The 25,739-nt window shown below is 38.1% G+C and overlaps 1 protein-coding gene across 1 annotated transcript in view; it reads right to left on the bottom strand.

The window, feature by feature from the left end:
* The window catches only part of COL19A1 (collagen type XIX alpha 1 chain), a 431,873-nt gene that overhangs the window by 231,631 nt on the left and 174,503 nt on the right, over nucleotides 1-25,739 (bottom strand). The window contains exons 11-12 of the mRNA XM_015472743.3: nucleotides 13,544-13,597; nucleotides 1,342-1,395 (exon numbers count right to left, since the gene is read on the bottom strand). Coding sequence (XP_015328229.2) covers nucleotides 1,342-1,395; nucleotides 13,544-13,597 — 108 coding nt within the window. The remainder of the gene's footprint in view (nucleotides 1-1,341; nucleotides 1,396-13,543; nucleotides 13,598-25,739) is intronic.

Here is a 25,739-nt window from a genome sequence, read left to right as displayed (position 1 = left end):
ATATAAGCTATAAAATTTTTGAATCACCATGCTGATTAGTATATATGAAACTAATAAAATATTGCAAATTAAACTATACTTCAATAAAAAAAAGGGGGGGCTTTCCTGGTGGCTCAGAAGGTAAAGGATCCGCCTGCAATGCAGGAAACCCTGGTTCAATCTCTGGGTTGGGAAGATCCCCTGAAGAAGGCAATGGCAACCCACTTAAGTATTCTTGCCTGGAGAATCCCATGGACAGAGGAGTCTCATGGGCTACAGTCCATGGGGTAGCAACTAACATTTTCACTTTTTCAATAAAAAGTGAATACATTTTTAAAAGGTAAGTCTTAAAATGTTAAAATTGACAATTAGAGACCCTCCATCTCATCAAATCCCCTCATTTTGTAGATAAATATATTGAACCCCAGAGTGCTGATGGTGAATTAAATAAAGTTATTGCATAAAGAAAAAAAAAATCAAGTATCGCTGCCATAACCCCTCTTCAAGTGGACGTTATGGAACCAACACTGTATGGCAGGGGGCACTGGATACTGTATTCTCATGTGGGAGGATCTCTACAACATTCTCTTTTCTCATTTAACAAAATCACCTGAAAAGTGAAGACTTAGCCTTGTGTAATCATTATATTGGGAACAACTGAATAAAAATAACCAATAGTTGTTAAAGAACATTGATGAAGTTTAAGTCAGTCATTAGGGAGCAATTTACAGCCAACTTTATTGCAAAGGTAAATACTGGAGACAGATATAGATTTCTAAATATGTTGAGAATGAAGAACAAAATACAGTGCAAAATGCCCATATGTATTATATATACTGTCATCAAACTAGGATCACCCAATGACCTTCTCAAAACAACTCTTGCTTTTACTACCTCGTACTTTTCTTTTCAAGGTCCCTGCTGATAGGCCACTATAAAATGACATGAGAACTTGTGGCAGGAAGAGGGGCATTCAGATTAAGACTGAGACGCACAATTACCCTCTTTCCCCACAAAGACCACCTGCTTCACCACAGTAGCATCTCAGCGCTACTGGCAAAGTCCCCAGCGCAGCACATAGCTGCGAATGTGTGATGGAATGAACACCTAATGGTGCTGAGCGAGGGAGAGAAAAGGGAAACCTTATAATCACAAATTTCTGTTGACTAGCAATTGTGCATTTAGTCTCTTCAAACTAATTGAATGAACCAAAAGGCTTTTCTTGTTCAGTTTTTTTTTTTAAACATAATAGCCTTTGGTTAATTTTAACAAAATTACATTTTGTCTGTTAAACAGATCAGTGAAAAGTCACTGCATAGGTTCTCAGGGTTTTCTTGAGAAAAGACTGGGTAAATACTGTACCTTGTCTCCTTTTGGGCCAGGTGGACCACGAGGACCCGAGTCGCCTTTCACACCCTGTACAAAGAACACACCCGATGTGATTTCTATACATAGTTCACAGAAAGCTTCAATTTCTAACAAGTCACTAGTCAAAATTTAAAATCATAATTTGCTGTACTCCCATATCCCATTCTTCAGTGTGTGGTATAGAAAAACTGGCAGTAAAATGATATACAACATCTGTGCTGTGGTGGGTACAGATACATTAAGTCAGTGCGAGGCCGCAGTACTGCGTATTAGCGCAACTTTGCTTCCTGCTAAAATTACATTAATTCACCATCTGGGAGAGCATCATCTAAAGATCTATATGAGCTTTTAAGTATCCACTTTGGCTTAAATTTGTCGATCTTGTAAATACCTCTGATTTAGCATTGATTTGGCTTTTTTAAAGCTTGCCCCTAAAATTCAAGGTTTAAATAAAAAAACTTTTTTTTTTTTGTCTCTATGGAGAAATCTAATTGGAGGGGAAAAGGGATGAAGAATATATTGTTTTCCCATCCCTCATAAAGTTGGAGCTAAAATGCAGTCTCTCTCCTGTCTTAAAGCCTGGTTTGTTTCTCTAATTCTTATTTCATTTTTTAACCTGGATTTATAAAGACAGCAGTAAAACTATATAAGACATAGCATATCTGATAAACATATTCATGAGTCTTCTGGACTGTTGGGTGTTTTAGTGGGTATATGGTTGATCTGATTCAGAATTTGACAGCTGTCAGGAACACCACAATAGATTTCACTGGAGATCAGTGCTACAGCTGAATGTTTTCAGTGTAAACAGGAAGAAAAGACAGACATGTCCTATGTGGTAAATAGGAAAATTCTTTTTCTTAACACACTGGATGAGGGAAGAACAGTAACAGAAAAATATTCTGAAGCCACACAATGCACAGTAAATCCAGGCATCTTACTGTTCCCAGTTGAGGAATCCAGCTCTTACTGCTCTGACATTTTACAGTGAATAAACAATGCCAAATGCTATCACTTGTAGCTACCCAATATAGAAGCTGATGATGAATTTAAAGGAACAAAAGAAAACCAGATATTTAAAATAATCTTATTAAAATTTGTTATCTTGTGAAAACTGCAATCTTATACGTTAAGAAAAAAATTTAATAGATGAAAATACCTAATTGGTTAAAAAAGAAAAAATCAAAACACCTTTGTGGTTGCATAAACTCCTTCATGGATAAAATTCATAGCTATGCTTTCTTCCTTTATTACCTCTGGGTATTTATAAAACAAAGATGAGTGAAGAATTAAATTATAATTGAAATGTGATATTCTCTTATTATTTGAAATATCCATTCCTCCCCATATCAAGCAACACATACTCTGTTTATACATGCCTCGAGTAAAACTTGGCACCAACATATTCTGAACACTTGCAGAAAGAAAATGGCCATTTCTGTGAATCAAGTTTATTCTAAGTTCAGTCATCCATTTATTCAGCAGACATTTATTGGATACTCTTTGTACAGTCACCACTACAATCATCAGCTCTCCACCGCCCAATATGTAGCCTAGGGCCACATGTAGCTTTTCATCCTTGAAATGTGACTGGTCTGAAGGGAGATATGCCATGAGTGTAAAATACCATTGGGTTTTCAGCATTTGGTACCAAGAAATGAATGTACAGTAGCTCATTAGTAATTTTGATGTTGGTTATGTATTGAAAAGGCTTCCCTGGTGGCTCAGAGGGTAAAGCGTCTGCCTGCAAGGAAGGAGACCTCGGTTCAATCCCTGGGTCAGGAAGATCCCCTAGAGAAGGAAATGGCAACCCACTCCAGTACTCTTGCCCGGAGAATCCCGTGGACGGAGTAGCCTGGTAGGCTACAGCCCATGCGGTCGCAAAGAGTCAGACACGACTGAGTGATTTCACTTTCACTTTTGTGTATTGAAAAGATAATGTGCATATGAGATTAAATAAGATCTATTATTAAAATTCTTTTCACCTGCTTCTTTTTACTTTCTAAAATGTGGCTATGAGAAAGTATAGCATATTTATATTTGTCTTGAAATTATATTTAAAATCTATTGTATACACATAATATTATATTCTATATATTTTATTTAAATTAGATAGTGTTATTTAGAGACATAAAAAAAGAACAAGAAGTTCAAAAAGACTCTCATTAAGCAAATCTGAGTCGGGTTCCTCTGAGTCCTCTCCTTGACTAGGCCTCAACCCTGGCCTCTGTCCATCAATGGCCTGTCTGGCCCAGTTTTAGCAAGAATCTCGTTAACTTAGTTTAAAGAAAATCCCCCAGCCTTGATGTCTGTTCTTGGCAATATTCCATTCAATGACCACCTCTCTCTATTCCTTGGCTATAAATCCCCACTCATCCTTGCTGTATTCAGAATTGAGGCCAATCTCTCTTCCCTATTGTAATACTCGTACTGTGATAACCTTGACTAAAAACTCTTCTTTACCATTTTAGGGCTTCTCTGGTGGCTCCGAGAGTAAACAATCTACCTGCAATGCAGGAGACCCAGGTTCGATCCTTGGGTTGGGAAGATCCCCTGCAAAAGGAAATGGCAACCTACTCCAATATTCTTGCTTAGGGAATTCCATGGACAGAGGAGCCTGGCGGGCTACAGTCCATGGGGTTGTAAAGAGTCAGATACAAGTGAGCGACTAACACTTTCACTATTTTTTCACCATTTTAGCAAGTGTCAGAATAATTTTTCCCTTAGCAAAGTCAGATTTCCTGCTGCAGCGGAATTCGTGGTGTCGAGGAGGGTGACTGGCAGTGACCAGGTCCACAGGCTGAATGTGCTGAGTGCAGGGCAGTGAGGGTAGCAGCTGGAAATGGGCTCTGTGTGGAGGGAGTGTTTGTTGTTGTATAGGATCCAGCCTTGCACCGATCCTGGGAAACAGTGTTGGGGGAGGGGTAAGGGACCAGCAAGCACAACAGCCCCCGGATGGAAGGAGTGTCATGAGCAAGTGAGGAGGCGAGGAGTGGGACGTGAACTCAAGGTTAGTCAGGGGTCATGGCACATAGAGAACTGTAGGCTGTGGAGAGAAGGCAGGGTTTTGATCTAGGAGCAAGGGGAAGCCATTTAGGATTTGACGGTGTTTCCCAAAAAAGAGAGTTTTGGCTACAACACGAAAATAGACTTGCAGGCAGCAAGAGCAAAAGCAGAAAGGGGCTCTCACAGCTTTGCAGGCAAGAGAACAAGATGGCCAGAAGTGGGAATGGAGTTGCAGAAATGCTGGAGGTGGGCCCCGGGAAAGGAGGGACTAAGGCTGGTTTGTACTTGGCTTCAGGACTGGCTAGGAGTCTGGGCTGTTTACTAAGCTGAGAAGTGTACTAAAGAGGGGTCTTTTCCTGCTGGTAGAACATCATCGGGGTGGAGGGGGGGAACATGAAGAAAGAAATAGCTGAGAAAGACAGTGAATATTCATTTCTGCAACAAATATTATGGAACATCTATACACATGCAAGACAGAACCCTGATTTACCATGAACAGATGAGTAGGAAGAAATTATTTTTAATAATGGGAAGGAATATGAAACACAATATTCAGGAAAATGATTAACTCTGGAGTGGGCATGGCATTATGTTGAGTTCTGAGTACAATCTACAATTCATAATCATCATACATGTTACACGTTACAAAAATACTATTTGAAGTATAAACTAATACATTAAAAATTTTCAACATTCCTACCTGACAGACCAACTGTAATTGTACCTTCTGGAGAAGGGACTTACTTGCCGATGCATCAAGCAAGTACTTGAACTATCTCTGGTTCAATCGTCTATGGTCAGGGACAGTTCAGTTACGACCCCATGAACCACAGTACGTCAGGCCTCCCCGTCCATCACCAACTCCCGGAGTCCACCCAAACCCATGTCCATTGAGTCGGTGATGCTGCCCAACCATCTCATCCTCTGTTGTCCCCTTCTCCTCCTGCCCTCAATCCCTCCCAGCATCAGGGTCTTTTCAAATGAGTCAGTTCTTTGCATCAGGTGGCCAAAGTATTGGAGTTTCAGCTTCAACATCAGTCCTTCCAATCAATATTCAGGACTGATCTCCTTCAGAATGGACTGGTTGGATCTCCTTGCAGTCCAAGGGACTCTCAAGAGTCTTCTCCAACACCACAGTTCAAAAGCATCAATTCTTCGGTGCTCAGCTTTCTTTATAGTCCAACTCTCACATCCATACATGACCACTGGAAAAACCATAGCCTTGACTAGACGGACCTTTGTTGGCAAAGTAATGTCTCTGCTTTTGAATATGCTGTCTATGGTCAGGGACAAGGTGTGGTAATAAAGCAACCAGCCACAGGAGACATAAACACTGAGGGCTACGATACATGTGCCAGCCCGCGTGAAGGGGGCAGGTCCTGGAGATGCCTAACTCTCCTGGAGATGCTCATGACTTCAGACATGTGGAGTTCAGAAGAGTCAATAAAGGATTCATGCATTTTTCTCAAGTAAGTTATTTAAGTTTCCCTATAAAACCTGGGTCTTCTGCACTGCAGGGAGACGGTTTACCGTCTGAGCCACCACGGAAGCCCCATAAAATAGGTATAAGTAATAGTTGTCTTTATGGAAACAATCTAAATGTCCATCGACAGATGAATGGATAAGATGTTGTACATATATATAGTAGAAGAGTTCTCAGTCATAAAAAAGAATGAAATAAGGCCATGTGCAGCAATATGGATGGACATAGAGATTGTCACACTGAGTGTAGTTAAGTCCAAAACAGAAAGCCCACTACCGTATGATGTCACTGATATGTGAAACCTAAAACATGACACAAATAAACCTACCCATGAAACAGAATCACAGACATAGAGGACAGACTGGTGGTGGCCAATGGAGAGGCGGCTGGAAGAGGGGGGGTTAGCAGATATAAGCTTTTTATATAGAGAATGGATAAAAAACAAGGTTTTACTATATATACAGAGAACTATATTTCTATGATAAACCATAAGGGAAAAGAATATATATATAAAAGAATGTATGTATGCATATAACTGAATCACTTTGTACAGCAGTAATTAACAGAACATTGTGAATCAACTATTCTTCAATAAAAGATAATATCTGTCTTGAAAAGTTGTTCTGACACTCATTTGTTTAAAAATACTTGGCACATCTAAGGTACTTGATAAATGTTGCTTGTGCTTTTCAAGCTGAATCCCAAGGGATACTTAATTGTTCTGTCCAGTTTTGTAGTCAGTTTGATGGACATGTAACAACTGTCCTTTAACTCACATAGAAGGAAATGGCAACCCACTCCAGTGTTCTTGCCTGGAGAATCCCAGGGATGGGGGAGCCTGGTGGGCTGCCGTCTATGGGGTCGCAGAGTCGGACACGACTGAAGCGACTCAGCAGCAGCAGCAGCAGCCCTCATCAAGCCTCTACTTTTGTCGTTGGCCACTGAAGTGTGTCCATGGAGCTCACGCAGCATGTTGTTAAGGTCATGGCATCATGACAGGCTCTAAGAACAGATCAGTCATGCTTTCCTCAAGTGTAATTTTTCTCCTCATGTGACACTAGAGTTGCTATCAATGGCTATTCAATATTGGAGAAAAAAAGACATAGCACTCACCATAAAGCATACAGAATCAAATGAAACAGAGTCCACATTTAATAATGAATAAGACAGGCATCTATTACCACTGTTACCTATAAAATGTTTGTAAATAAAGATACTCAAAAGCACAGTAGTGGGCTCCATATGTTATGAGAGGCAGGTACTCTTATCCAAATGCAAGATGAACTTACTTACAAAACAGAGACAGATTCAGAGACTCACAGACATAGAAAACAAACATGGTTACTAAAGGAGAAGGGGTAGAGGGATGAATTAAAAGTTTGGGATTAAAATATATGAAATAGATAACCAACAAGGGCCTACTGTATAGCACGGGGAACTCCACTCAGTATCTTGTGATAACCTATAGTGGACATGAATCTAAAAAATAATATATATCTGAATCACTTTACTGGATACCTAAAACTGAGACAGCATTGTAAATCAACCATATTTCAATAAAAATTTTAAATGCACAATGAAAGCTGAAGGACAGTATCACAGCTAGAGTTATAAAAGCAGGTAGACTATGAATTAATTTTCATTGCAAGAGCTGCTTACTAACAGTATGTAGCATCTTTAAAGATCATTTGATACAAAGTAATGGTGTTTGTTAAAAACATTTACCCATCTATTCATCATTTTCCTCATCCTCTATTGACTGCTGCTTTTTCCCTAGCAATGGCACCAGCTGTCGGCAGCCAATATTGCAGCTTTGTGATTCCAACATTTTTGTATTCAGTACACAGATTGCATTGGTGTAAGGAGATTAACGTGACAATTTTAGAAACATCAGATGCTATAATTCTGATAAGAGTTGTTTGAAAGACAATAATAAAGTTGCAGAGGAAGAGACTAAACTGAATGAATGAAATTCACTTTTCCAAGATTATATAACTCCACAAAAAATAAATGAAAAGATCTATCTATCTCTATATCTATTAGATAAAATGTGTTTTCTAACCCAGTTTCTAATAATAGCAAATGTTTATATAGCTCTTCTGTATGCAAGACTCTGACTTAAATGCTTTATGTTTGATGACCCCTTTAATCCTAAAAAAAAAGACTGAGTTAAGTGCTCTTAATATTATTATTCCATTGTGCAAATGAAGAAATAGGCACATAGAGAATGAAGAATGTGCTAATAGTACACCAGGTGGGCAGTGGCAGAGCTGGAATTCGAGCCCAGATTGTTGGTTTCAAGGATCACATTGACTTTATGAGATGCTCCCTCAAGTGCGTTCTCAGATGCCAATGTTGAACATATCTCATGGTAGGTCACAGTCAAATCATTTAATTATAAACTAGAACGTGTGAAAAGTCAAGGTCTTATATTTTGAAGGCTAAATTCTAGCAACTCAAAATTTTGACAATTTCAATATGTTTGATATGCATTATTTAAACTATAAGGTAAATATGAGCCCAATATCCCAGTACCATGAGGATCAATCAAATTTTTCTCTCTCTCTCTCACACACACACAGTCAAGAATGCACTGAGAAAGATATCAAAGCAATTTTTTTTGCCCTAATGCCTAAGAGTTGTTACTGCTGAGCATGAAGGATTCTATACATTCTGCTTTTGCAAGACAGTCCCATGAGGCAGAGTACCATCTTGACCAACATGCAAGAGTGTCCCATTAAGAAAGCTGAACTGCTGCATGCTTCCCTTTAAAGGAGGTTTACATTTTCCAAAGTGAGCTTGTCCACTATGTGGGAAAGCTGGCACAGAAGAAATTATTACCAAAAGGTACATTTACATCAATATATGCTTAATATATAAGAATAAAGACCATAAAAAGGCTCTGAATTCATTTCACGGGAATGTTAAATTCTTTTAATTTTCTCTGAGGTATTAAGTAGCTGCAGTGAGCTGACGTATTGAGGTTATTCAGTCTGTGTTCCAACAGGATATTCCTGAAATTATGATCTCCATCATGGCTTGACTTCAGTACAGACTGAGATAGCTCTTATACTGCCTTTCATTCCCTAAGAATGTGTACCTACACTTATTGAAAGGCAGAGTGAACTGTCATAAATGCTGAGTGATTTTGGTTTGTGGAGTCAGTTTATTTTAGCATTGAAAAATAGACAATGAGAAATGTGGTGTGACTTAGTGGGGAAATAGACTTTTCGGTCAAACAGGGGTAAAGACTCACTTTACCATTTTCTAAAAGAAAATTTCTTACTGTCCTAAGCTCTATTTCTTTACTATAAAAATAGGGATACTCTTACCTCCTGCACTTTGTAGCCATAAAATTGAGGTAGGGATTGAATTTCAAATTCCTCATGAAACCAGTTTTTGAAGTATGGCACAATATTTAAAACCACCACCACCACCAATGGAATAAATAACAGCATATGATTCTTTACCCCTACTCAACATTCAAAAAACTAAAAACATGGCAACCAGTTCCACCACTTCATGGCAAATAGATGGGCAAATAGTGGAAACAGTGACAGAATTTATTTTCTTTGGCTCCAAAATCACTGTGGATGGTGACTGCAGCTATGGAATTAAAGGACACTTGCTCCTTGGAAGAAAAGCTATGGCACAGCTAGATAGTACATTAAATATCAGAGATACCACTTTGCTGACAAAGGTCTGTATAGTCAAAGCTATGCTTTTTCCAGTAGTCATGTATGGGTGTGAGAGTTGGACTATAAAGCTGAGCACTGAATAATTGGTTCTTTTGAACTGTGGAGTTGGAAAAGGCTCTTGAGTGTCTCTTGGATATCAAAGAGATTAAACCAGTCAATCCTAAAGGAAATCAACCCTGAGTATTCATTGGAAAGACTGGTATTGAAGCTGAAGCTTCAATATTTTGGCCACTTAATGCAAAGGGCCAATACATTGGAAAAGACCCTGATGCTGGGAAAGATTGAGGGCAGGAAGAGAAGGGGATTACAGAGAATGAGATGGTTGGATGGCATCACCAACTCCGTGGACATGAGTTTAAGCAAACTCTGGGAGATAGTGAAGGACAGGAAGCCTGGTGCTTTGCCATGGGATCTCTTTGCCATGGGATCGCAAAGAGCTGGACATGTCTGAGTAATTGAACAACAGCAGAGTGCTTTTGTAATAGAAGGGAAAAAGAGAACTGTCATTACTTTTTCTTATTCATCCTTAGTCATGACTCCTGAATACCTTTTGCAAAATTAAGGAAAAGAAATGATATCAACTATGTGTTAATTAAGTAACCAAGTGAGCAAATATGCTTTGTTGTGCTTTATAATGTACCTAATGACCTATAAGAGGCAGTGATAGTGCTGAAGGAATAACGCACTTGTGGGTCGGGGTATGTGAAGGACTCTTCCCAGATCATTGTCAAAGAGGAAAGGTCACACTGCCCATGAGGCTGGGAGCTCTCTCAGCAAGACAGTTTTAGATCTGAGCAAGTAGAAAGCATGCAAATATGTGTGTACAACTGATTAATTCTGAAAAGTCAAATCACTTTACTTTCAGATCCCATAGAAAAAATTTCCAAATCTCTTAAGTTAACATGAATATATTTCAGGCTCCATTCGCTCAAACCTCCTCTCAGTTTTGAGTGTTTGGATAAATTCTTTCTCTATTTCTACTCTAATGCTATCTTAACAAACGTCTAGAAATCTTTGTTTTGCTCCTGTATTCCAGGGAGCCGCCATACATGTAGCTTGGTTACCTTTTGCAAGTGGAGTTAATCTCTCTCAACACTCCTATGTTTATGAGAAGATAACATCCTTCCGTAATGAATGGTCGAAACCTTGGGCTATTTTTTGCTGCAGCCAAGCACCAAATTGCATATATTCAACCTCTGCAATATCACTGTGCCCTCTCTTCCATCTGTTTCCCTGGTTTAGGTTCTAATCACTTGTATTTTAGGCTATTATAATAATATCTTAATTTTTAGTATGAAAATTTAGCAAACAACTACTCCTTTTTCACTCCAAACATTTACTAAGTACTAACAGCAGGAGAAGGGGATGACAGAGGATGAGATGTCTGGATGGCATCACTGACTCGATGGACGTGAGTCTGAGTGAACTCCGGGAGCTGGTGATGGACAGGGAGGCCTGGTGTGCTGCGATTCATGGGGTCACAAAGAGTCGGATAAGACTGAGTGACTGAACTGAACTGAGCAATTCCAAGAAATGGTCTTTGTTCTCATAAAGAACATGATAGAAAGAACAGAGCCACAGGCAAAAGCTTCAGTTCTGTCCATTTTGTAGAACACACTGCAAAAGGAATCTTCATGTGAACACAGCATGATCCACATGCCCCCCTTCAGAGGAGGGAGGGCAAACCTCCACACACAGAGCACTGTCCATGCCCGGCTCCAGTTGGATGGACTCTCACTGTGTTTTCCCTACATGCAACTGGAGTCCCAAAAGCCCGAATGAAGGCTTCAAATTCCATCGTACTTCTCAGGACTCTAATCCTAACCAGTCTTAATGATCTCTTTGTATTAGATGAGAGGACATTGCAGTGATGGGGGCTTCAGAACCCAACAGGCTCTGAGAAGTGATTTTCTCCACAGGTGACAGAACTGGGACACACATTCAGCTTTGCTTCCCACCGTAGAACTCTGAACACTACACCAGGTATCTCCAGTGACAGGGCAGTGGGGAATTAGTAGCTCTATTACCTGCAGGGGCCAATGGCCAATGGCCATCCAGCACCCTACTGTGCTGTAACGAGGCAGAGAGAGGCAGACTCCCCTAGCTCCAAGACACTGGTGCTAACTCCCTCTCTCTGGTGGAGAAAAATCCTTTTAAGAAGATAGGAACAAGAAGCATGTCATATTAAAGGTGCAAATAGGGCTTCTTAGGAAGTAAGAGAAGAAAACTGTGGGGGCCAGAGCCTCAAGCTTGGGTCAATTAGTCGGGTTAGCTTCTGGGATAGTTCTCTTTGGACCCCTCCCCATCCAGGGGAAGGAAAACTATGACAAGTCTAGACAGAAGATTAAAAAGCAGAGACTTCACTTTGCTGACAAAGGTCTGTCTAGTCAAAGGTATGGTTTTTCCAGGAGTCATGTATGGATGTGAGAGTTGGACCATAAAGAAGATTGAACACTGAAGAAATGATGCTTTTGAATTGTGGTGCTGGAGAAGACTCTTTGAGAGTCCCTTGGACAGTGGGAGATTAAACCAATCAATCTTAAAGGAAATCAACCTTGAATATTCATTGGAAGGACTGATGCTGAAGCTGAAGTTCCAATTGGGGTCATCTTATATGAACTCATTGGAAATATCAACTCATTGGAAAAGACCCTGATGCTGGGAAAGACTGAAGGCAAAAGGAGAAGGAGATAACAGAGGATGAGATGGTTGGATGGCATCACTGACTCAATAGACACGAACTTGAGTGAACTCTGGGAGACAGTGAAGGACAGGGAAGCCTGGCCTGCTGCAGCCCATCGGGTCACAAAGAACAGACACGAAGTGGGAACTGAACAACAACAACAAACCCTCCAGGTCTTATTTTGTTCACAGGCCCCAGGATTACAGTGTTCAGCCTCCCTTCCCTCTGTGCTGCAGACCAGATGGATTTTACAACATCTGGGCATTAGGGAACCCGATCTAGCTTATTCTCTATTCCTCTGTCCAAAAAGTAAGTAGTATGGCCCTTCAGAACTTTCTTAAAACATTTTTATGAAGGGAAGAAGGGAAACCATGGGAAAAGAAATAATTCTCATTGTGGATACTTGCCTTAATAAGGAGTATATCTACAGTAAATGGTGAATCTTATGGTCTGAAAGGAGAGTAGTCTACATTTAGAGGAAAATCAAGATTTTATCTACCCTCTAAATTCCATCATGAGAATACAAATGAAGTTCTGGAGGGACAACTGCCTTGGGGTGAGGGGGCAGGTGGGAGGACTTGACACCTAGGACAGGAGCCCTGAGGTTGGGAAACAGGTGCAATGGAGGGGGAGTGACACGGATACACAGGGTCCCCTCCTTTTTTTCTTTTCATCCCTTAGATATGACCTCAATAGACCCCTCAGCAGACAAAGACTGGGGGTAAGATGCAAAGTGTAGCCTGGGTCATAACACAGGTCACAGCAGCATATATGTAAAAAGAAAAAAGACCGAGAAAGGAAGAGAGAAGAAATGGAAGCCAGACTATCAAGGAAGAAAGGACCGTGAAGAATGAGTATAATAAGAGGTATACAAAACCAGGGAACTACCTGGTAGTTTTGACAGTAAACATATTGGGCTTGCTTGGCATTGGCAACGCATGTGTCCTTCAGTCATTCCTGGAAAAGGTCTTCAATTTTCTTTAGCACCAGAAATTGACCAACGATCACACAGCCCTCCCCCCCATTCCCTGGTCTGTTTTATGCTATTTTCCCTCTTTTTGGCAGAACAGTCACTGTCCTTGTAAAGCTTTTTAAATCAATAAAGTCTGTGGCCTTCAAAACAAAAAAAAACAAGAAAAACTGGGCCTCTACTGAGCCACACACACACACACACACACACAAACTACCTTGATTCTTACTTTGCAATAATTGAATAATTGTAGCTAGTTCTTCCAAGGATAGTCAAGTCTTAGTAGCATTAGACAATAAGCATATTTCAGTGGCCAAATGTAAACACTGTGTTAGAAAAAAGAAAGTTAGGCTTACATCTTGTCCATTAACGCCTGACAAACCTGGATCTCCTTTCTCTCCTGGTTCACCCTAGAAAGAAACAATTTATACAGTGAAAAATGTTAAATCTGAAGATCTTTACTAAGAGAAAATAAAAGAGTTACATTGTTTGGGTATTTATAACAACATGATTACTTTGCTAATCCCTTGAAAGAAACATTTATTAAAAAACAATTCTGAGTCCTAAAACCAAAAAGAAGTTTAAAGGTTCAAAGAAAAGCTGCATAAAAATGATTAAAGTGTATAAATAGAACAAGGATTATTTTTTTTTCTATAAGCAACAAAGAACTTTCAGGAGGGCAATTTGTTAATATATAACAAGGGTCTTAAATATGTTCATTTCATTGGGACCAGTGATTTTACTGCTAAGAATGAATCCCAAGAAAATAAACAGAGATGAAAAGTTTTACGCACTAAGATGTAGAGCGCAGTGCTATTCATAGTAGTAAGAAGAGAAACACTCTAAATGTCCAGTACTAGGGAACTGGGTACATTACAGCATAGAGATACAATGGTATATGCTCCAACCATTACAATCATGTTTATGAATTTTAGTTTATACTATAGGAAAGCTCTTATGATATAAAAAGATACAATTATTTAACAAATTTAGTGAATAAATGTTAATGAATACCTGTTTTTATTACTGTAAAGCTACAAGTGTTCATAATGGCCACTAATAACATTGTTGATGACACATCTCATAGTTGCCGGTATTTTTGTTTGATTACTATCTGAAAGGTATATGCTTTTATTGGTATACCCTGCATATCTATGGTGGGCTTTCCAGGTGGCACAGTGGTTAAGGAATCGCCTGCCAATGCAGCAGATGCAAGAAATGTGGGTTCAATCTCTGGGTTGGGAAATTGCCTGTTGGAGGAAATAGCAACCCACTCCAGTGTTTTTGCCTGGAAAATTCCATGGACAGAGGAGCCTGGCAGGGTACAGTCCAGAGGGTCACAAAGAGTCAGATGCAACTGAGCGCCTGAGTATGCATGCTGCATATCTATGGTATAATTAAAAAAAAAAATTTTTTTTAAGTCTGTCTACCTAACCATCCACCTATCTACCTGTGTCTAAATCTACCTATGAGTCTCAGAAGAACTAATGAAAGCAAACAAATCAGAAAAATAAAAGTAAATAATCTATGCATTCTATGACTATGGGAAATTTTATTTTCTTCAGTATATTCTTCAATGTTTTTCAATTTTTAAGTAAACATGTATTATGTGTATAATTTGTAAAGTGTTTAAAAATAAGAGAATATGCTGTGTGTATAAAGAACTCATTCTGCCCTAAGTGCATTGCACATTACTCTCTGTGTGTAAAGTAGTAATAGTAGTAGCAGCAGTAGTATTAATAGTTATCTCTGCTTTGTGCCACCAGGGTGATTTTTATTCTCTTCTTTATATATTCTTTTGCTCTTTGCTTTTTAAGACAATAAGCATTATTATTTTTATCTGCAAGAAAAGAAAAGCAAGCACTTCCTGGGCCAAGATGGTGAAGTAGGAAGACCCTGAACTTACCTGCTTTCCTAGATACACCAGAATCACAACTATTTTTTTTTTTTTCTTTTTTTTTTTTTTCCTGTGGCTCTTGACTTTTTTTTTTTTTTTTATTCTTCCAATTTTATTTTATTTTTAAACTTTACATAATTGTATTAGTTTTGCCAAATATCAAAATGAATCCACCACAGGTATACATGTGTTCCCCATCCTGAACCCTCCTCCCTCCTCCCTCCCCATACCATCCCTCTGGGCCGTCCCAGTGCACCAGCCCCAAGCATCCAGCATCGTGCATCGAACCTGGACTGGCAACTCGTTTCCTACATGATATTTTACATGTTTCATTGCCATTCTCCCAAATCTTCCCACCCTCTCCCTCTCTTATACAACATCTACCAATGAAAACTAACAGAAGGGCTCTTCTACAACTAAAGATATAAAGAAGGAACCACAATGACAGGTAGGTGGAATGGAGAATGGAGATGAGGTACAGTCAAATCTTATACTCCAAGGTGGGCAACCCACAAAGGGGAGAGTAGTTACAACTGCAGAAGTTCTCCCAAGAGGCAAGGGATCCAAGCCTCACACTGAGATCCCCAGCTCTGGGATCCTGCCCTGGAAATATGAGCCCCTAAAATATTTGGCTTTGAAGGCTAGTGGGGATCACCTTCAGGAGAGCCAGAGAGCTGTGGAAAATAGAGGCTCTGCACTTAAAGGGCACACACAAAGACTCACATGATTTAGTACCCAGGACAGAAGCAGTAATTTGAAAGAAGCCTGGAGCAGACCCACATGCTGATCTTGGGGAGTCTCTCAGAGAATAAGGAGGCAGGTAGACCTCATCCTGGCGACACAGACACCAGCAGCAGCAATTATGGGGAGCTCATTCTACCACGTGGACGCTGGTGCTGGCAAGTACAACTTTGGAATCTTCTCTAGCTTATTAGCCCTAGAGCCCAGACCTGCACTAACTCAACGATGTGTAGGTGCCAGCGCTGGATGTCTTAGAACAACGAACTAACTGGGTGAGGACAGAGCTCATCAGAAAGCAGGATGCCTTAAGAATCCCTAGATTTTGTTGTTGTTGTCAAGGCAAGGAATAAGACCTGATTCAGAAAAATGTCTGAGAAGACAGCAGACTAATGTCACACAATAACCATCTGTTGGGGTCTGAATGCCAGGTTCTTTTATAGAACCAAAGAGAGAAGCAGTGAGGAACTAAAGTCAAAAGGCAGAGTAGAGAGGGACAGGTTATGAAGAAGGAAAATAAGACTCCCCAGTCTTAACCGGAGCCCACAGATGCCCCTGGATACATCACTGCCTACCAGTGGACTGAGGATCCAGTTCACACACTAGTGTGCACACACTCGACCTGGGATGTCCAGGGCCCTGTAGCCAGAGACCTATGGCCTGGGCCTACCATCCAGCCTACTCTAGACTCAGTGCCAGCCTCACCTACCAGTAGGCAGGTGCCAGTTACAGGACACCCTGGGATTCAGCTCCACTCACCAGATGGCCAACATCAGCTTTGAGACACCTTGGGCCACTCAGCCAGCTGCCCTGGGACCTGACACCACTCATCACCAGGCTGAAACAAGCTTCAGAACACCACAGACTTTGCAGCTAGCTATGTCAGGAATCAGGCTCTTCTACTAGTGGTCCCAAAGCAGCTCTGGAACCCCTGGGCTCTTCACTAGAGACCCCAGGACCTGGCCCTGCCAGCCAGTTGCAAGAGATACAAATCACTATGGGTAAAATGGAAAAGCAACATGAATGTAGTGTACAGTATGGGGAAATACAGCCATTATTTTGTGACAGCTTTAAAGAGAATATCACCTGTAAAAATAATGAATCCCTATATTATATACCTGAAACTAATAAAATATTGTAAGTCAACTACACTTAAATTAACAAAAAGGAATGGAGTAGCAATAATTTTTCAGACACAATAGATTTTAAAACTGTAAACAAGAGACAAAGAATGACCAAGGGCTCAATCTAAAAAGATATAACAATTGTAAATATATATGAACTCAACACAGTAACACTTCTATACATAAAACAAATGTTAACAGACAATGAAGAATTGTAACCAACACAATAATAGTAGGGGGATATTACCATCCTACATACATCAATGGGCAGGTCATTCACACAGAAAATCAATGAGGCTTTAAGTGACATATTAGATCAGTTGAGTTAAATATATAAACATTTCAGTAAAAAACAAAGGAATGTACATTATTTTCAAGTGCACATGGAACATTCTCCAGGATAAATCACATTCTAGGCCACAAAACAAGTCTCATTTTTAAGAAGATTGAAATTATATCAGTCATCTTTTCTGATCAGAGTAGTCTAAGATTAGAAATCAACTACAAGAAAAAAATTCAAAAAATCCCCACAAACACATGGAGGCTAAACAATATGCTACTAAACAACCAATGAATCCCTGAATAAATCTGAGAATAAATGAAAAAATAAATAAAAAAAATGAAAACACAATAATTCAAAAACCTATGGGATGAAGCAAAAGCAGTTCTAAGAGGGAAGTTTATAGTGATATGCAAGACTACCTCAGGAAACCAGAAAAATCTCAAATAACCAATCTAACCTTATATCTAAAGGAACTAGAGAAAGAAAAACGACCAGAATCCAAAATCAGTAGAAAAAAAACAAAACAAAACATAAAGATCAGAGGACAAATAAATGAAATAAAGACAAACAATACAAAATAATGGAAAATATCAATGAAATCACAGCTGGTTCTTTGAAAAGATAAACAAAATTGATAAACCTTTGGCCATACTCATCACAAAACGGGGAAGGGGAGTCTGAATCAATAAAATCAGAAATGGAAAAGGAGAGGTTACAATCAACACCACTGAAATACGAAGGACAATAAAAGATTTCTCTGAACAACTACATGCCAGTAAGATGGAAAAGCTAGAAGAAATGGACAAATTCTGAGAAATGTATACTCTCTCAACCAGGAAGAAATACTAAATATGAACAGACTAACTGCCAGCAATAAAACTGAATCAGTAACAAAACTCAACTCTAGGACCAAGTAGCTTCACAGGTGAATTCTACCAACCATTTTGAGGAGAGTTAATATCTATCCTTCTCAAACTATTCCAAAAAAATTAGAGGAAGGAAAGCTTCCAAACTCATTCTACAAATCTAACATCACTAGACAAAAATATCACAAAAAAGAAAAAACTATATACTAATATCCCTGATGCTAAAATCATTAATAAAATAGCAAACTGCATCCAAAAATAGATCAAAAGGATCATATATCATGATCAAGTGGAATTTACTCCAGGGACACAAAAATAGTTCAATATTTGTAAGTCAGTATGATACACCACATTAACAAAGTGAAAAATAGAAGTCGTATAATCATCACAATAGATACAGAAAAGATTTTTCAAAATTCAACATGCATTTATGACAAAAACTCTCCACAAAGTGGGTAGTGAGGGAACATACTTCAACATAATGAAAGCCATATATAATAGGCCCATAGCTCACATCATAATCAGTAGGGAAAAGCCAGAAACATTTCCTCCAAGATCAGAAACATGCCAAGGATGTCTTTTATCAGCACTTAAGGTCAAATAGTATTAGAAGTCCTACCCATAGCAATCAGACAGAAAAATAAATAAAATCATCCAAATTAGTAAGAAGTAAAACTGTCCCTTTTGCACATGATATGACACTATACATAGAAAACCCTAAAGACACCACCAAAAATCTACTAGATCTCATCAATGAATTCAGTAAAATCGAAGGATACACAATTAATATACAGAAATCTGCTACATTTCTATATACTAATACCTATGAATAGAAGACCAAATTTTCCAGACTAGAAGACCTAACCCTCAAATCTATATAGAATCTGAAATGACCCCAAACTGCCAAAGAAATCTTGAAAACAAAACAAAGCTATAGGTATCACATTCCCTGACTTCAGACTATTCTACAAATCTACAATAATCAAAACAGCATGGCACTGGCACAAAAAACAGACATATAGAGAAATGAAACAGGAAAGAAAGCCCAGAAATAAATCCATAAACCTATGCTCAATTAATCTCTGATAACGGAGGCAGGAATATATAATGGAGAAAAGACAGTCTCTTCAATAAGTGGTGCTCAGTAAACTGGATATGTAAAAGGATAAAGTTAGGACATTTTCTCATATTATATAAACTCAAAATACTATACAAAGTATTTTGTATAGTATAGTACAATACTACACTATACAAAGTAAAATACCCCAATGTTCATCGCAGCACTGTTTATAATAGCCAGGACATGGAAGCAACCTAGATGTCCATCAGCAGATGAATGGATAAGAAAGCGGTGGTACATATACACAATGGAGTATTTACTCAGCCATTAAAAAGAACACATTTGAATCAGTTCTAATGAGGTGGATGAAACTGGAGCTTATTATACACAGTGAAGTAAGCCAGAAAGAAAAACACCAATACAGTATACTAACGCATATATATGGAATTTAGAAAGATGGTAATGATAACCCTGTATGCGAGACAGCAAAAGAGACAGATGTATAGAAGAATCTTTTGGACTCTGTGGGAGAGGGAGAGGGTGGGATGATTTGGGAAAATGGCATCGAAACATGTATAATATCATATAAGAAACGAATTGCCAGTCCAGGTTCAATGCAGGATATAGGATGTTTGGGGCTGGTGCACTGGGATGACCCAGGGGGATGGTATGGGGAGGGAGGTGGGAGGGGGGTTCAGGATGGGGAACACGTGTACACCCGTGGCAGATTCATGCTGATGTATGGCAAAATCAATACAATATTGTAAAGTAATTAGCCTCTAATTAAAATAAATAAATTTAAATTAAAAAAAAATACTCTAGAAAGAAAATCCTAAAAACACCACTAAAAATCTACTAGAGCTCACAATAAATTCAGTAAAATTGCAGGATACAAAATTAATATACAGAAATCTGCTTCATTTCTATACACTAATGAACTATCAGAAAAATGGGTTAATACATACCGAGGAAACCAGAACTGAAAGAGACACATGTACCCCAATGTTCATCGCAGCACTGTTTATAATAGCCAGGACATGGAAGCAACCTAGATGTCCATCAGCAGATGAATGGATAAGAAAGCTGTGGTACATATACACAGTGGAGTATTTACTCAGCCATTAAAAAGAATACATTTGAATTAGTTCTAATGAGGTGGATGAAACTGGAGCCTATTATACAGAGTGAAGTAAGCCAGAAAGAAAAACACCAATACAGTATACTAATGCATATATATGGAATTTAGAAAGATTGTAATGATAACCCTGTATGTGAGACGCAAAAGAGACACAGATGTATAGAACAGTCTTTTGGACTCTGTGGGAGAGGGAGAGGGTGGGATGATTTGGGAGAATGGCATCGAAACATGTATAATATCATATAAGAAACAAATCGCCAGTCCAAGTTTGATGCATGATACAGGATGTTTGGGGCTGGTGCACTGGGATGACCCAGAGGGATGGTATGGGGAGGGAGGTGGGAGGGGGGTTCAGGATGGGGAACACGTGTACACCTGTGGCAGATTCATGTTGATGTATGGCAAAACCAATACAATATTGTAAAGTAAAGAAAATAAAAATAAAATAAAAAGGAAAAAAAAGAAAAGAAAAATGGGTTAAAAGCCTAAATGTAAGTCTGGAAACCATGAAATACCTAGAAGAAAACATAGAACACTGACATAAATAATAGCAAAGTTTGCACAGATCTGTCTCCTAAGGCAAAGGAAACAAAAGCAGAGAAAGAACTAATTGGTACTCATTAAACATAAAGTTTTGCACAGCAACAAAAACAAAAAGACACCATAATGAATGGGGAAAATATTTTAGCAAATGATATGACTGATAATGGGTTAATATCCAAAATACATAAACAGTTCATATAACTCAATAGCAAAAAAAAAAAAAAATTCAATTGAAAATGGAAAGAAGACTGAACGTTTTTCCAAAGAAGACAAACAGATATACATCAGTCAAGGAAAAAAATGCTTAATACTGTAATCTTCAGAAAAATGCCAGTCAAAAATACAATAAGACATCACCTCATACCTGTGAGAATTGTTATCATCTAACAGACCCTGAATGATAAATGTTGGCGAGGATTTGTAGAAAAAGGAGCCCTTTTACATTGTTGGGGAGAATGCAAATTTGTGTAGTCACTGTGAAAAACAGTATAGAGGTTCTTAAAAAAACTAAAAATAAAACTACCATATGACCCAGAAATTCCACTACTGGGCATATATCCAAAGAAAACAAGAACACTAATTTGAGAATATATCATGCACCCAAATGTTCACATTATTATTTACAGTAGCCAAGATATGGAAGCAATCTGTGTCCATGAACAGACGAATAGATAAAGAGGATGTGATGTACACACACACAGAGACCACACACACAATGGAATACTACTCAGCCATAAAAAGAATGACATTTTGCCATTTGCAACAGTATGTGGAGATGTGGAGGGCACTATGCTTAGTGAAGTATGTCAGACACAAGACAAACACTCTATGTTGTCACTCACCTGTGGATTCTAAAACATGAATCAAATGAACATAACCCAGTAGAAACAGGCTCATAAAGACAGACAGCAAACTGATGGTTATCAGTGGAGCGGGAAAAGGGCACGATAGAGATATGAGATGAAGAGGTACAAACTACTATACACAGAATAAATACATTACAACTGTATATTATACAGCAAGAAATACATAGCCGTTATTTGGTAGTAACCTTAAATGGCGTATACTCTACAAAAATCCTGAATCACTATGTTGTACACCTGAAGCTAATGTAATACTAAACATCAATTATACTTCAATTAAAAGAGCAAGCACTTGATTTTAAGAGAGAATATTTTAAATAGTCTACAAGTAGAAATACACAGGTGCAGTTCCAAACAAGCAGCAACAGCACACGCCACCCCAAAATGTGCCGCTCGTATGCGGTAAGTGGACTGTTTCGCTCTAGAGGCAATTAAGCCACCATAACTCTCAGGAACAGCTTTGTTCTCTCCCTTCATTGCCTCAAAGAATTTACTAGGGGGCTTGGCCCAGAAACGGAGCTACTACCAGAGCTCACCTTTTATCCAAAGACTTAACTGCATGGCAGGCAAACATCTGATTAACACACACGTGCCCTTCTCATCTGCCTGTGAATTGTCTTCTCTCTGAAGCCTGGCCCATCGTACTCCTTAGCTCCCAGGGCAGATAAACCTCAGCTTACCTTTAGGTGTCATGTTTTTATAGGGCTCTTGAATGAAAACTTTTTCTCCTGTTCATCTGTCTTTTGTTGATTTAATTATTAGGCCAAAGACCAAGAAGGGAAGAAGGGAAAAATGTTCGACCACTGAACAATCATCTAAGACTATGCATTATTACCCTATTGAAAAATGCAGGAAATGAAGCAAAAAATAATTCGGTTATACTTGGAATATAAGAAATCCATATTATATACAGGGCAAACAAAAGGCCACATGAACACATTTAGTCATTCAGTGAAATAGGGTTAAGTTAGAATGAAACTGAAGATGTTGAACTGCAAATGGAGGGTAAAGAGATGCCTGTAGAGTGGTTTCTCCAGGATGGTAGCCACTGGCCACACATAGCTATTTAATAAAATTTAAAATTCAGATTTTCCGTTACCCTAGCCACATTTCAAGTGCTCAGTAGTGCCGGGTATATTGGACTGTGCAGGTTAAAATATTTACATCACCATTGAAAATTTCACTGGACTATGCTAATCCAGAGAGTGGCATGTATGACAGAAAACAAAATAGGAATTAAGAACTTCAGAAATACCCAGAAGAAAATATTTAGTAAGAGGATCCAAAACAACACATGTTTACATATTGATATAAAATGTGTTCAGTACAAGTTAATAAAGTGAAATTTTTAATACTAGAAGACAAATATAATTCCATAGATATAATCATCAACTTACAGATGCAACTAAAAATAAATATAGTCTTTATTCAAAATTAAAGGCTCTGATAGAAAACATAAGCAACTCTATATACTAAAGAGGTAAGTGTCTACGAGAAAACCTTCAACTTGACAGTAATAAAAGTTAAATAATAATAATAATATGAACAATAACATAGAGAACAGAGTTGATATTCTGATGGGGTTTACATTGCATGGGAAGAGGACAAGAGATACGGCAGACAGTTAAAGAAGAAATGTGCTGCTTCAGATTAATCAGTGGCAAAAATTGGCAATGAATTTTTAAAGTATTATTTTTAATGTAAAAACTAAATATATAGTTATACATAGGGGGCCACTGTGATCAAATAAGGTTCATAAAAAAGTCATTTACTTGACTATTATCATTGCTACCAATGTTTCTATAATGTTTACTATGTGCCAAGCACTGCTTTAAGCATCCTGCAATTCTATGATGATCTAGAGTAAAGATACAATTATTACCCTCATTTTACAGATAAAGGAACTGAAAACAGAGAGGTTAAGTAACTTGCCCAAGGTCATATAACTTAAAAGGGGTAGGATGCCAATTTAGCCCAGGCTCCACAGCCTGCGCTCTTAAAACTATTAAGCCCATTAGTTTTAAAACAGACCAGGGAAAACTGAAAATGCAGTGTAGAAATCGGGATTTCAGCAAAGCAGGAGGCAAAGTCTCTGATAATGCCTCCCACAGGCATCAGCCAGGTAACATCACTACTGAGCTTGTAACTGGCAAAGGTCTCTCTCCTCTCCTCTCTCGTATCAAGCTCTTAATCTTGGCATTGTTGACAATTCTTCCTTGTGACGGCTGTCCTGTACGTGACAGGATGTTTAGCATCATTCTGGCATCTATTCGCTATTAGCCAGTAGCCAGTCTCTTCTACACGCTCTCTGTTCTCAGTCTTGACAAACAAAATGTCTCCAGATATTGCCAAATTTCGCATGGATGGTGAAACTGTTTCCACCTCAGAGCTATTGATATGTATTATGAATATATATGTATATATAATACAGATTCATGATATGAAATGTTACAGCAGACTGAAACAATATGCTATCATAAGCACCATGGACTTGATTAGGAGTAACTGTGCAATTTTGCTTTAAAGTTAATTCTGCATGGGTTAGAGAACCCACTTAAAAATAAAAATATTAAATGATCAGAAGGAAATATAAGTGAAACATAGCTCAGAGCTCATGGTGAGTAAGGTGTCTAAATGTAGAGACAAAAGAAGACATTCATAATAAAAAATAATATATTTTACAAAATATTCATTATAACCTTGTAAGGCAAAAATATTATAAACTAAAGGGTAAATGATAAAATGGGAAAAGCATCATATGATGGTTTAAAGTTTAACATCATTAGTACACAGAGGCTTTATCATTCATAAGAAAAACAATGATATACCACCCGGAAGTTGTGCAAAGGACACATCAGGCAACTACCCACAAGGAATACAAAAGAAATGCTAAATGACAATTGTGACTATTTTAACAGGTACTAAGTGAGCTGTAGAGCTCACTATTGTAAATTTAGAGCTCTTTATTGTAAATTTTATCATTCTTTGAAAGCAGTGGGAGTTCTATATCCAGACAGAAAAAAAAAAAAAGATACTCAAGAATTGCATACTTAATAAATCCCAAACAAAAGAAAGTTGACAATAGTAACCAGCCGTTCCTTTTTTCCTCCATTGAGAAGAAAATGAGTGAAAACAAAATTATGGCTTTAATAAGCTAGAATTAAAGAAAATTTATTTGACACCAGAGGTTGTTAGACAGTAGTTCCATTTATGTTTTTTCTCAGTGCTTAGATACGTTCAAAAGCAGAAAAGATTAAAGAACAAAACCAACAGAACATTTCAGGAGATTTCTTTGAAAATACAATAAATCATTCTAGTCTGACAAATCATAAATGTGATCCTAACCAAAGGAAACAAGGTAAGTGAAAATTAGATTTCATGAAAATTTTTCCAATACCCACTCTTTGACGAAACTATTTTCAAAACTATACCAAAATTTATGAACTAATACCTTTTGCAACAACATGGATGGACCTAGAGATTATCATATTAAGTGAATTAAGTCAAAGACAAATATCATATATCACCTACATGTGGAATCTTTAAAAATGATGCAAATGAACTTATGTACAAAACAGAAATAGACTCACTATTATAGAAAATAAACGTATGAAAAGGACAGGGAGGGATGAATTAGGACTTTGGGATTAACATGTACAAACTCACTACATATAAAAAGACAAACAGCAAGGACCTACTGTATAGAAGAGAAAACAATATTCAATACCTTGTAAAAACTTGGAAAAGACTGCAAAAGGATATATATATATATATACACACACACATACATATATATGTATATATCTTTTTGCCCACCTAATACAATATATATATAATATGTAATATATATATATATAACCAAATGAAATTGGGTTGGCCAAAGATTTCATTTGGTTTTTCCATAAGATGCAATGCCAAATAATGTTCAAACTACTGCACAACTGCACTCATCTCACATGCTAGCAAAGTAATACTCAAAATTCTCCAAGCCAGGCTTCAACAATATGTGAACCGTGAACTTGCAGAGGTACAAACTGGAT

This window comes from Bos taurus, chromosome 9, assembly GCF_002263795.3.
Source record: "Bos taurus isolate L1 Dominette 01449 registration number 42190680 breed Hereford chromosome 9, ARS-UCD2.0, whole genome shotgun sequence".
In the NCBI taxonomy this organism is placed as follows: domain Eukaryota; kingdom Metazoa; phylum Chordata; class Mammalia; order Artiodactyla; family Bovidae; genus Bos; species Bos taurus.
Note: the sequence above shows the minus strand (reverse complement) of the source record. Positions and strands in the feature narration are given on the sequence as shown.